At 46.7% G+C, this 13,475-nt stretch overlaps 2 protein-coding genes across 2 annotated transcripts in view; both read right to left on the reverse strand.

The window, feature by feature from the left end:
• LOC106816339 (phosphatidylinositol transfer protein alpha isoform-like) overlaps window positions 1-7,715 on the reverse strand; it is a 21,803-nt gene extending 14,088 nt beyond the window's left edge. Inside the window, exons 1-9 of the mRNA XM_014820918.1 lie at window positions 7,629-7,715; window positions 6,815-6,845; window positions 6,399-6,565; window positions 5,700-5,803; window positions 5,620-5,661; window positions 4,931-5,007; window positions 3,428-3,508; window positions 2,987-3,064; window positions 2,238-2,333 (exon numbers count right to left, since the gene is read on the reverse strand). Coding sequence (XP_014676404.1) covers window positions 2,238-2,333; window positions 2,987-3,064; window positions 3,428-3,508; window positions 4,931-5,007; window positions 5,620-5,661; window positions 5,700-5,803; window positions 6,399-6,565; window positions 6,815-6,845; window positions 7,629-7,645 — 693 coding nt within the window. The 5' untranslated portion in view covers window positions 7,646-7,715. The remainder of the gene's footprint in view (window positions 1-2,237; window positions 2,334-2,986; window positions 3,065-3,427; window positions 3,509-4,930; window positions 5,008-5,619; window positions 5,662-5,699; window positions 5,804-6,398; window positions 6,566-6,814; window positions 6,846-7,628) is intronic.
• Window positions 7,549-12,729, reverse strand: LOC106816342 (chitotriosidase-1-like). Its single transcript, XM_014820920.1, has 8 exons — window positions 12,635-12,729; window positions 11,725-11,949; window positions 11,406-11,694; window positions 10,995-11,094; window positions 10,602-10,726; window positions 9,833-10,151; window positions 9,456-9,593; window positions 7,549-8,419 (listed from the first exon to the last, which is right to left on the reverse strand). The coding sequence occupies exons 1-8, from the start codon at window positions 12,687-12,689 to the stop codon at window positions 8,081-8,083; spliced, it is 1,590 nt and encodes a 529-aa protein (XP_014676406.1). The 5' UTR covers window positions 12,690-12,729; the 3' UTR covers window positions 7,549-8,080.
• Between the last annotated feature and the right edge of the window lie 746 nt (window positions 12,730-13,475).

The following is a 13,475-nucleotide window of genomic DNA, read 5'->3' on the forward strand; positions in this document are numbered from 1 at the left end:
TATAAGATATATAATAGGTTGAACGAAAATCTTGAATTACCGAGCGCTGTTCGCTGGGATGTGGGGAGAGTGGGAGGGCACGTCCGTCCGTAACAAGAGGGCTGGGCGATGGTGGTAATAACGGTATTTTCTTCCGCGCGTAGTCGGAGGGCCGTCTCTTCCTCAACTTTCATCGCCAGATGTTCTGCTGGATCGATCTGTGGTACGGACTCACGAGCGAGGAGGTGCGGAAAGTACGAGGATCGAACCATACTACCAGCTAATGAGGTATGCACGATGCAACAGTAGTGGTAGCAGTGCGGTGCGGTAGAGGGAGTGGTAGCGGTAGAGGAGCGGTAGCTAATGTGGTAGCAGTAGTTGTAGTGGCTGCAGCAGAGGTAGCAGTAGCAGTAGTGGTGGCGATAATGGGTAGCATAGCAGTAGCAGTAGCTGTAGTAGTAGCAGTACAGTAGCTGTAGTAGTAGCAGTAGCAGTAGTGGGTGCAGTAGCAGTGGCGAGTAGGCAGTAGCAGTTATTCTAGTGGTAGCCAGTAGCAGCAGAGGTAGTGGTAGCCGTAGTAGTAGCAGTAGCAGTAGCAGTAGCTGTAGTGGTAGCAGTAGTATTAGAGGTAGCAGTAGCTTGTAGTGGTAGCAGTAGTATTAGAGGTGCACGTAGCTGTAGTGGTAGCAGTAGCTGTAGTGGTAGCAGTAGTATTAGAGGTTAGCAGTAGCTGTATTGGTAGCAGTATATTAGAGGGTAGCAGTAGTATTAGAGGTAGCAGTAGCTGTAGTGGTAGGCAGTTAGTATTAGAGTAGCAGTAGCTGTTAGTGGAGCAGTAGTATTAGAGTGGCAGTAGCTGTATTGTAGCAGTAAGTATTAGAGGTAGCAGTAGCTGTAGTGGTAAGCAGTAGTATTAGAGGTAGCAGTAGCTGTAGTCGTAGCAGTAGTATTAGAGTAGCAGTAGTATTAGAGTTAGCAGTAGCTGTAGTGGTAGCAGTAGTATTAGACGGTAGCAGTAGCTGTAGTGGTAGCAGTAGTATTAGAGGTAGCAGTAGCTGTATTGGGTAGGCAGTAGTATTAGAGTAGCAGTAGCTGTAGTGGTAGCAGTAGTATTATGAGGCTGAGCAGTAGCTGTAGTGGTAGCATGTAGCTGTGTGGTAGACATAGTATTTAGAGGTAGCAGTAGCTGTGTGGTAGCAGTAGTATTAGAGGTAGCAGTAGCTGTATTGGTAGCAGTAGTATTAGAGGTAGCAGTAGCTGTATTCGGTAGCAGTAGTATAGAGGTAGCAGTAGCTGTATTGGTAGCAGCAGTAGTATTAGAGGTAGCAGTAGCTGTATATGGTATGTAGCAGTAGTATTAGAGGTAGCAGTAGCTGTACTTGGTAGCAGTGTATTAGAGGTAGCAGTAGCTGTATTGTGGTAGCAGTCTAGTATTTAGAGGTAGCAGTAGCTGTAAGTGGTAGCAGTAGTATTAGAGGTAGCAGTAGCTGTAGTGTAGCAGTAGCTGTAGATGTGCAGTAGTATTAGAGGTAGCAGTAGCTGTAGTGGTAGCAGTAGCTCTTAGAGTGTAGCTGTATGGTAGCACGTAGCATAGTATTAGAAGGTAGCAGTAGCCTGTATTGGTAGCAGTAGTATTAGAGGTAGCAGTAGCTGTAGTGGTGCAGTAGTATTAGATGGTAGCAGTAGCTGTATTGGTAGCAGTGTAGTATTAGAGGTAGCAGTTAGCTGTTTGGTAGCAGTAGTATTTAGAGGTAGCAGTAGCTGTGTTGTAGCAGTAGTATTAGAGGCTTATATTTTATTGTAATATTATTATTATTAATAATAATAATATTATTATTATTATTATTATCAACATTATTGTTACTACTATTATTGATATTATTGTTGTTATTACTATTATTATTACTGCCCCCATCGTCGTTGATTGGTTCACCATCCAGGCTCCTCGTTAGAGATTCACCTCTCCCTCACCCACCTCTCCCACCTCACCCACCTCTCCCTCACCCACCTCACACAGTTTTCCCAGAAATTCAAGTTTTCATTCAACCCTATTATAAATCTTATATATATTATATTGTTATTATTGTTATTATTATTATTATTATTATTATTACGTATCAAAGGTAACATCAGTGCAATCAGGTATGTTCTCTCGACACAAGTCACACAACACACGCCTGCAGATTCAACGCTAGTTAAATATCGTTATTAATAGTTAATTATCACGCGAATTCGCCGCCGCCATGTTGCCATCTCACCTGCTGAACCCACTGTTCCACTCTATCCTGTACGCCCCACCACTTGAACTCGACACGCACAAGCTTGTAGCAGCACATGATCGGGCTCGCGATGGACTGCGGACGAAATTCGCCGTATTATTCACACAAAAAACAGTGACGTGGAAAAATGCCATGTGCAGAAATATGCGAAGAAAATTTGCTCTTAGGAAAACCCGAGAATCCGCCAGCGCTCGGTGTAACTTTCTTCATTCGGATGCTGCGTAATCGGTACGTATGCGCAGAGATGCCAACACATATTTGAATAAATCTGTAGTTTGTGGCCATCAAATTAGTAGTTCGAGGGTCACGTAGTGACACGAGTTTGCTAGGGGAGTCCGGCATGCCCCCCGGAAGATTTTTTTGATTCTGAGATGCAATTTCCTGCATTCTGAGGGTCAACAATGACAATAATTGACAACAAACACAATATTTTCGATCACAGTGAAATTGGTAGTTTGATACAAACTGGTCGTAGTGGTGCAAAAGGAATAGAAATTCGTATAAAATACGGACAAATCGTAGTGGTTGGCATCTGTATGCGCAAACGCACATCTACCTTCCGATCTGTTACTAGGGGGTCCGCAACCGGTCTTCAGAGAAGTGATTCGATTGTTTGCCGAATATTTGTCGAATAACGCCCAGCACACGAATCGGCCTGCCTATATGTATTTATTCGATAGTGCATTAATCAGTCCATAAATTGTGCATATGCATAAACGCACACCTACCTGCCAATCCGTTCCCAGAGGTCCGCGACCAGTCTTCAATGAGGTGAATGCAGACGGATCTTCATCGGCCCTGCAATCCTGAAAGACACGACATAGACCGTCCGTCAACGGCTCCGAGATCAATTCTAAACTTCTAATAAATTATAAATTCTCAATTTCCAGGTAAAACCTATACTCTTAAACCCTAAACGAAGGCATTCCCCTCTGAAGATTGTCAAAGATTTAAGAGTAAAATTTTATGGTAAAACCTTGATATTTATCTCAAAATCACGGGTCTAGGAATTAAAAATTAATTTGAATTGAATGCTTAAATTTAATAAAATTTATTTTTATTTTTATATATTAGAAAATTATCGGCTCAGCAGGGCTGCAACATCGGCTTGCCCGCCGCATCAATTTAACATGGCCGATGATGTGTGAATATAGAGGGCGCTAGCTCACCCCTCGCATGACGTGGTCGTTCGCGATGTCGATGAAGATGACCTCTCTCTGTTGCAGCTCCGCCTTCGACAGCATGTGCACCTATAAACAAGAGAACAGCGCGGTCGCTCAACCAATGTTTTCACAATGAAGCGATTCTCACTGACAGCCCTGCCCCTAGTGGTAGAATTATTTCACCGCAAGGTGGTGCCGTCATACTAAACAAACATCCGAGCATTCGAGACAGTAGTGCCAGGCACAGAGCGACTTGCGATCGTACGTAAACCTCAGAGCAATGCAGGTGGTTAGACAAGCCGGGAAATTCCAAACGTGTTCTATGTTGACACGCGCGGCTTAAGACGCAACGTAAGTGGAGCCACAGGGGCGGATCCAGGGGGGTGCAGGAGGTGCCCCCCCCCCTTCCCACCCAAAGTGCCCTTTTTGCAAGTTGCCTTATTAAAAAAACAGTATGTTTTGCCGCTCAGCCTGTATCTGACAAGTATTCACTCAGTCGCGAGCGTATTATCTGCGAAATCTTGCGATTCCATTCCTTGATCATCTGTCACAGGAAATGGAAACTCGCTTTACGGCTGAAAACGCGATTGGGACTGCTCTGTTCAATTTGATACCCTCTGCTAGCTGCAAATTCACAGACATCCCGGCCCTGCAGAACAATTGTTCATGTGGAAGGATGATCTTCCTTTCCCCACATCGTTGAACAATGAGATTAAAAGACTGGATATCATTCTGACACAGAAACAAGATAAACCAGGAAACCTTCTTGACTGTTTAAAGTGACGAACTCTGATGAATCCCTAACATTAGGTTTTACTTCATCTCGCGGTGCACATTGCCAGTGAGTAGTTTGCGAGCTGAGCGGTCGTTCTCCTGCCTTAGGCGGATAAAAACATTCCTCCGTACAACAATGGGCCAGAGAGGTTGGCATCCTGTTCCTTGACGAGCTTGCACCACAGCCTCAGCCTGTCTCTTTCAACGAAGACGTTTGCGATAGATCATCCGTTTGCATAGAGAAGAATGTTCGCAAACAGTGTGTTTTTGAGTAAATTTGTATTCCACTTTTGTCATCACACCACAAATAAAATGTTGCAACACAAAAGTTTCAGTAAAAAACATTGTTTTTTTTGCTACTAAGAAATACAATGGTATCATTCCCAGATGCCAGGAAAATGCATTAAGCACTTTAATTTTCTAATTTCTGCAAGTGGGGCGAATACAAGGAGCACTACAAGTACAAGTGTGGGGCTTCTCCCCACTTGTAGTGCCTTTTACAAAGGTGCACCCCCTTCTTCCTAAAAATCCTGGATCCGCCCCTGAGCCATTCTCCAACGCTGCGGTCCAACCGCTACCATCGTCGGGTTCACCATCCGCGCATTCCAACTGATTGACCGCGTACGCGGCGAACGCAGAATCCAGAATTCCCAGAACGCAAGGAACCCCGGAATTCTCCCGCAACATCGCGTGAACTACGCGTAACCACGACGACGAGAATGACAGAGTACTCACGTTCGTCCTGCGTGCCGGCGTCGGGACAGTGTAACGATTCGAGCACCAGGTACATCCTTCCTTCATGAATCGGGGTTCTGCAGAGACAGCGTAACGTCAATCTACCTCGTAGTCGGTCCATGGATCTAGGTTTTGTCATTAGTAAGTTTGCATACACATTATCGCTACATTATACCATGTTCTATTACATTTAGTAATATGGTACACCACGAACAGGAGCTATACACACGTTATTACTACATTAATACCAACTCCTACTACATTATATATATGTACAACCATGCACAGGAGTTATACACACGTTATTACTACATTATAACCAACTCCTACTACATTATATATATGTACAACCATGCACAGGAGTATAACACACGTTATTACTAACATTAAACGCAATCCTACTACAATTATATATATTGTACAACCATGCACAGGAGTATACACACTTATTACTACATTATAACACAACTCCCTACTATTATATATATTGTATCAACCATGCACAGAGTATACACACGTTATTACTACATTATAACCATATTCTACTACATTACACAGGGCATGAAATTGGCCAAAATGTGAACAGGCCCACGCAAAATTTTAAACAGGCCCTTAAACAAACTGAACAGGCCCTTGTACATATTGTATTGTTAAAAGTTTATTGTGATACAGATCGTATCGTGTATTACCCGTATTGCCCACCCCTATTGGCCTCCAACCACCATTCGATGCTGCGTGCAATCCGACACGGGACGATATCCTAAGACACTTACGCTGACGACGGTCTTGCAGTAGGGGTAGGCATTCCAAGCCTTCTCGTGTATTTCGCTTGCACGCTTGGGCATGATCATCCGAAGAAACAGTGGCAGCTTCCTGTAAACATTAATGAGCGATGATGATGACGACGAGACGTCTGACACGCAGAGACACCTGGTGACGAGCGATCGCGGTTCGTGGGGTCACCGAGGGTCGGGGCGAATAGCGGTACTATACTCAAATCGCACGCGATTCAAGTTTTTCAATAACTTAATAATGCATACTTGTATGGGTGATAGCAAGATATACCACCTCTACAAGTATGCAGTCAATACACATGCACAAGATATACCATCTGTACAAGTAAGCAGTCAATACACATGCACAAGATCTACCATCTGTACAAGTAAGCAGTCAATACACATGCACAAGATCTACCATCTGTACAAGTAAGCAGTCAATACACATGCACAAGATATGCCATCTGTACAAGTAAGCAGTCAATACACATGCACAAGATCTACCATCTGTACAAGTAAGCAGTCAATACACACGCACAAGATCTACCATCTGTACAAGTAAGCAGTCAATACACACACACGATTGCATGTGTATTGACTGCTTACTTGTACAGATGGTAGATCTTGTGCATGTGTATTGACTGCTTATTTGTACAGATGGTAGATCTTGTGCATGTGTATTGACTGCTTACTTGTACAGGTGGTAGATTTTGTGTGTGTACTGACCCTCCGCACACATGCCATTCGACGTGACGCCATGGCTGCTAAACGGCTCGTTCACGACCACCTCTATGCCCTCGCCGCCCCCGGTCTCTCGCTTGCTAGCTTTCGCCGTACTCCATAACTGCGCCAGCCGATACTGTACGAAATAAGAGGGAAGAGTAAATCATGTGGTGGAGTAGGGACGGATTTGCTATCGACGCGCATGTTCATATCAGCGCTTAATCTTAGTTTGTGACCCCGGTATATATAGCTTGGTATGCAAGACGGCCCAATATAGGATGCTGAACTAGTATAACGTAGTAACTATGGGGTTTGTTAGAAATCTGCATAGGAATCACGGCATGCATCTGCATGACGGGTTGGTTGTAAGTGCTAAGAGTCTTACCTCTTCGACAGAAAATGGAAGGACGATGCGGCTGAAACAACCAAAGTAACATTGTTCAGCTCTTGTCATTTCATAATCATGTCTGTATTATAATTTATTTGCCATAAATGTCACTTAGCAATGAGAAGGTGGAATGGTACACTTCAAATGTATGCCATTATGAAACATGCATCGCATGAATGACAGGAGAGTGATAACAGGGGTTCATTTGATTTTGTGTTTGCTGAAATTTCGGCCCAAGGATAGAGAACATGGGTCCCAATAAAACCCATGTGCCTAACCCTAACTCAAACCCTAATCCTAACCATTACCCTGACCTATTATATTGATATAATATGATATTTATATTGATGTAAATAACATTGGTTTTATTGGGACCCATGTTCTCTATCCTTGAACCGAAATGTCCAGTTTCAGTGTCACTGTCAGTGTCGCTCATAGGGTCTATGTCCCCCAGGGTACTGCCGGAACGTACCCTGGTCACTATTTGATATGGTTAGGGTTAGGGTTAGGATTAGGGTTAGAGAGTAGGCGACTCCCTAGACTCGTTAGTGGAGTAGGCGAGGTACGGTACGGCATATTAGATAGTACCAGGGTACGTTCCGGCAGTACCCCGGGGGACATAGACCGACGGCAGTACCCCGGGGGACATAGACCCTCTCAGCGTCAGTGACCGAGTGAGCGTCAACGTATAAAACCATAGCCTAGGCATAGGCATAGAGATTAGAAAATGCTATTATTTGTTCACTACAATAACAATTTATTAACAGTTTTTCCTAGATACAGATAACTATAAGCTTATTTATAAACTTACTATTCTTTGATCAGCATATTCTAGAAAACTAACGTTAAAATTAAAAAACAAAAACATAACCATGTCCAATGTACAACGATCTTGTACGTAGCGCCATCTATGCGACGAAATTCGAGAATATGCGTCTTCCGAATCGCAAAACCGGGGAGAAATACACATTTTTCCGGAAATAGCCGAACGGTAGTAGGGCGCAACTTCGCATTGTGAACCCTAACCTAACCCTAAACATAAAAATAAAAAACGATTCGAACAAACGACCTTTCAGACGTAACGCCTGTGCTCTACGAGCTCGGCTATTGAAGATTATTGAAAATAGCACACGACATATGCTAAATAAGCAAATACCCTGGTATGTAAAATGTGTACGTCTCCCTGGTGCAAAAATCGCGTCTTCCCTCCTCCCCCTCCCCTTCGTAACACCCTCCCCCGGTAATTTATAAACGTAACAGCTCTTAATGACAGAACTCCGCATGGCTCTCTAGCGTATCGTGTACGCATATACGCAAGTTCGAGTTAAACAGTGTTCCAGGAGCGCAGGTCATCAACCACTTCTGAACGTTTCCTTGTTGGACCAAGCAAACCCAGAACTTTTTACAGTTGCCTGCGTGTGGCCAGTGTCCAGTGCCGCCGCTGCACGGGTTGCCGCCGCCGCCGCCGCCTCCGTTCTCCAACTCTTCCTGTACGGCGCGGATGAGCGGGTAGGTCTCCACGGAGCAGAAGTGATTGAAGTCGTCCATACTGATGTCGGAGATCATGGCTCCGCCCAAATGCTCCGATTTCAGGTACGAAACCTGTCATGCGGAGGTAAAAATACGGATATAATTAACGAGCAAGAACTACATCGTAATTGTTTCTAATCTCCATCTATGATATATATATATACGCCTAGGGAAAGCCCGAAACGGGCATTACACAAAATATATTAAACTGTATGATGTATATCGTATAATCATTCTACGTGACAGCGCAAATGCGTGCGTGCGTGCTTGCGTGCGTACGCGCATCTTCACGTCGTGTGTGAGTGCGTGCTTGGATGTGTGTGCGTGCGCGCCCCTACGTGTGCGTGATGTGTGTGCGTGCGCGCCCCATGTGTGCGTGATGTGTGTGCGTGCGCGCCCCATGTGTGCGTGATGTGTGTGCGTGCGTCTCCATGTGTGCGTGATGTGTGTGCGTGCGCGCCCCATGTGTGCGTGATGTGTGTGCGTGCGCGCCCCATGTGTGCGTGATGTGTGTGCGTGCGTTCTCCAGTGCTGCGTGATGTTGTCGTGCGCGCAACCCGCATGTGTGCGTGATGTGTTGTGCGTGCGTCTCCCATGTGTAGCGTGATGTGTGTGCGTGCGCGCCACCCCAATGTGCGTGATGTGTGTGCGTGCGTCTCCATGTGTGCGTGATGTGTGTGCGTGCGTCTCCATGTGTGCGTGATATCTGTGCGTCGTGCGTCTCCATGTGAGCGTGATATGTGTGCGTGCGTCTCCATGTGAGCGTGCGTCTGCATGTGAGCTGTGTGCGTGCGTCTCCGACTCTCCCATGTGTGCGTGCGTCTATGTGAGCGGTATATGTGTGCGTGCGTCTCCATGGAGCGTGATATGATGTGCGTGCGTCTCAGGTGAGCGTGATATGGTGGTGCGTTGTCTCTAGTAGCAGTGCGTCCCATGTGAAGCGTGATCGGTGTAAAGTGGTCCCGACTCTCCATGTGTGCGTGCCGGCGCGGCGGTGTGCTCGCAACTCTTCTACTTTTGTCTCTTGTGTGTGTGCGTGCGCGCCCCATGTGTGCGTGATATGTGTGCGTGCGGGCGCGGGTGTGTGTGAGCGTGTGCGCCTCTTTACCTTGGTCTCGAAGCTACCGACGTGGTCGTACGCGAACCACTGATCTTCCAAGTAACCGTACGGCACCTTCATGTCCGGTTGCAGTGTAGAGTCAACGCATCCATGCTGATGCTCGAGTATCACGAAATTACTGCAAAGCTAAACGACAAACCCGCACGTTACAAATCTAACACTAATGCACGTGTATATGTTACGCTTTGCCTTCGCTATGTGTGTGTGTTTTTGCGAGCCTATTACCACAGTCAGCCTTTATAGCCAGTGTTACTATATAGGAGGTTTCATTTTAGAACTTCCACTCGTACAAAAAAGCACTATTGTACTCATAGCGGATGGCTTTTTGTTGTTGTTACAGTCGTTACATACGTTCTGCTATCTACCTCAAAATACGCCATCATGCCTTCCGTCTGCGTGTACAGCGACCGGTGACCGGGTCCCGACGCGTGCGCCCCTAGTGAGCGATCGGACGACGACGACGGCAGATGGAACGTCACGGCGTGCGTCGGTAGTCCCAGATGCAGCTTGTGATGGTCCGCTCCGTGGTTCTTCCAGTGTTGTACGGCGTTGTCGACGTTCTGGTAGCTTGCCAGGCTGTTACCGGAGGCATACAGGCCGCTGTGATGGCCCGTGTGCGTCCACATGTAGGAGTGATGGTCGGAGTACATATCGTACGTCTGTAGGTTGATTATGTCGACGTAGCTGTGGTGGAAGAAAAGAGAAAACATACAGCAAGACGTCAAAATAAAAAAATGACTGATGATGTAGCTATAGAGGGAGAGAGACGCACGCATCGGGTGTAAAGTGAGGACCATGACATTTCAAGAGAGAAGCGAGGATCACATGAAGGAATATGTATACAAAACTATGTTGTAGGGTCCATCATCAGAAAGTATTTGGCTTTAAAAAAACACTTTAAAAAACCTGGTCTGAGGACCTTTGTGTGACATTCCGAAGTCCAATGGCTGTATGACATTCAGAGGACCAATGGCACTGGTGATGTAGTAGCTATGAGTGGGGCTATAAGGTGAACATATACCATTATCAACTATACATTAAAGCTATGACAAGCATACGGTGGCATAGAAACCATGATCAAACTGATGATGTATCTATCATTCATGTTAATAAATCTATTATATCTCTTCTTACCTGGAAATGCGTGGGACATCGAACCCATCGTGCACCAGGTGGAGCTCAGCGGGAGCCTGTACGGACAGCAACAACGGCGTGCCGCCCGAATCGTCCGCCTCCTGGTAGATGGCAGCCCTGAATATCTATCAAACACGAACGATGTTATCAAAGTAGAGCAGTAGTGTATAGCAAGCAGTACAGCAAATAAATAATAATCATTAATAATTTCCCTCCTCCCCTTTTCTTATCTATCTCGGTTTACAAGCGTTACGTGTTAAGATCGGTTAATAACAGGTCAATAATTTTACTAAATTACTATTATTATTATTACTTAGTAACAAGTACTTAGTACTTAGTTACTTATAAGTAATAATAATATAGTCAGGTCAATAAATTTACTTATATACCAACCTCAAAGATGTCAGCGTAGAGGAGTTTGTCGTCGGCATGCGGCCATTCCCAGTCCAGTTCCAGCCCGTCAATTCCCCCGGCACGCAACTCCGAAACGAGCCTGAAGATAAACGTACAACATGCTATATTCCATGGTCACCGTATTATGCTATATACTATAGTCACGGTATCATGCTATATTGCCTGGTCACGGTATCATGCTATATTGCCTGGTCACGGTATCATGTTATATGCCCTACACAGTGTACGCACGCACACACACACACACGCACCCTCCCCAACACCACGCGCGCAGGCCTCTCATAATCCCACCCATACACCCCACCCCCTCATACACACCACACACGCACCATAATATAATACATATAAATATATAATATATATATATATATAATTATATAGTGTCATTACCCGATTGCAAAACCGAACGCTTGAGCATGATCCAGTTGATGGAAAAATTCGTAGAAGAAATGACCCATCGCCTTGAACGACACCAACACCAGAGGCCAGCACTCGTCGTCGTCGCCGTGAGGATGGTCCTGATTCGGGACGGCAGAATCATCGGTTCCGGTTCCGCCTCCGGTTCCGCCTCCGGTTCCGTGCTTGTGAATTTCGCCCGTCCGCGATACGGCGTCCGCCAAGGCGTTGTTCAGGGAGTCCACCAAACCACTTCCACCTCCACCTCCACCTCCACCTCCACCTCCACCTCCACCTCCACCTCCACCTCCACCTCCCGAGTCGGGGTGGCCGGGAGAATGACCTCCTCCTCCTCCCGCTTCCAACACTTCTACGATGAAGATGTGAGTGCACAGGTCAGACACGTCCTCCGCCATGATGTGATGGAAGTCGTAGTAGCCGTCGCCCCAGCGGTGGGGGCTTTGCGGCTCCGGCCAGAAGTAGCAGATTAGGTTGTACTCGTGGTCGCACGGAACGCCCTCTACGCGTATACTCACAACTAAAAAAAACAACATAAAACAAAGAAATGCTTCGTAATTCGAGACGTCGCAATCTTTGCAATCGTCGAAAAATTTGAAACGCATTTAAAAAAATCACATAACCTGATCATGAAATCTCGATGTATTCGTCGAGGTCTTCACATTAAATGATATTAAGACGACAAGGTCGACAAAGCCAAACATCAAGGTCAAACACGAGGTTACGTCAAGTAGCTAGCAAAGGTCACGCAAGTACAGCCGTTGTTACAGCGCTCATAGAAACCACACTCTAGCCTACGCAATAGCACCTAGTGAAACGCAAGCACGCCTTACAAGCCAATAGCAATAGCATCTAAACCGTAGGCCTATACGCGAACGACTGACTATACAGACTACGACAAACTATAATATATTACCAGACATTCTTCCGAAATTTTGAATAGAATATATATTTTCATAATCTATCCACGCGCAATACGAAAACCAACAGTGCAGTGACTCGAAACACGTAAGAACAAGAAAATGCAAAGACTGGAATGCAAGAAATGAAAATGGAGAAATACATACGTAGCTTATAACACGAACACTCTGCGGGTATAGAGATTTTGCATTAGCAAAATACACGCGTACCTTTAACTACGCTACGTTATAATAGCAATAACTATAACATGAAAATTTACAATACGAAATACAACACGTACGTACCTTGTAGTAAAACGAGAACGCACAATGCGACAGCGTAACATGCTCTCCCCGCCATCGTTTCGTGTCCTTCCTGCGTTTCGTGACTATACGTAACTGGCACGGGTCTCGCGCGGAATAGTTTTATACCCGCGGCGGCAACGAAACCCGACGAGGTCACGTGACCGCGCCGACGTCGGAATGCCGGGGTCGCCCGAGTACCCGGATGTGCCGAGCGACGAAGCCCCGTATGTGTGTCGACTGACGAAGCTGTGTGTGACCGCGCCGACGTCGGAATGCCGGGGTCGCCCGAGTACCCGGATGTGCCGAGCGACGAAGCCCCGGATGTGTGTCGACTGACGAAGCTGTGTGTGACCGCGCCGACGTCGGAATGCCGGGGTCGCCCGAGTACCCGGATGTGCCGAGCGACGAAGCCCCGGATGTGTGTCGACTGACGAAGCTGTGTGTGACCGCGCCGACGTCAGAATGCCGGGGTCGCCCGAGTACCCGGATGTGCCGAGCGACGAAGCCCCGGATGTGTGTCGACTGACGAAGCTGTGTGTGACCGCGCCGACGTCAGAATGCCGGGGTCGCCCGAGTACCCGGATGTGCCGAGCGACGAAGCCCCGGATGTGTGTCGACTGACGAAGCTGTGTGTGACCGCGCCGACGTCAGAATGCCGGGGTCGCCCGAGTACCCGGATGTGCCGAGCGACGAAGCCCCGGATGTGTGTCGACTGACGAAGCTGTGTGTGACCGCGCCGACGTCGGAATGCCGGGGTCGCCCGAGTACCCGGATGTGCCGAGCGACGAAGCCCCGGATGTGTGTCGACTGACGAAGCTGTGTGTGACCGTGACGACGAAAG

This window comes from Priapulus caudatus, unplaced genomic scaffold, assembly GCF_000485595.1.
Source record: "Priapulus caudatus unplaced genomic scaffold, Priapulus_caudatus-5.0.1 Scaffold1354, whole genome shotgun sequence".
NCBI classification, from domain to species: Eukaryota; Metazoa; Priapulida; class Priapulimorpha; order Priapulimorphida; family Priapulidae; genus Priapulus; species Priapulus caudatus.

Excerpts from the sequence above, each read along its gene's own strand:
- LOC106816342 (XM_014820920.1), bottom strand. The coding sequence starts at position 12,689 with ATGGCGGGGAGAGCATGTTACGCTGTCGCATTGTGCGTTCTCGTTTTA. Across the intron at positions 10,727-10,994 it reads TCTACGCTGACATCTTTGAG|ATATTCAGGGCTGCCATCTA; the intron begins GTTGGTATATAA and ends CGTGTTTGATAG. Across the intron at positions 8,420-9,455 it reads TCGGTAGCTTCGAGACCAAG|GTTTCGTACCTGAAATCGGA; the intron begins GTAAAGAGGCGC and ends TCCGCATGACAG.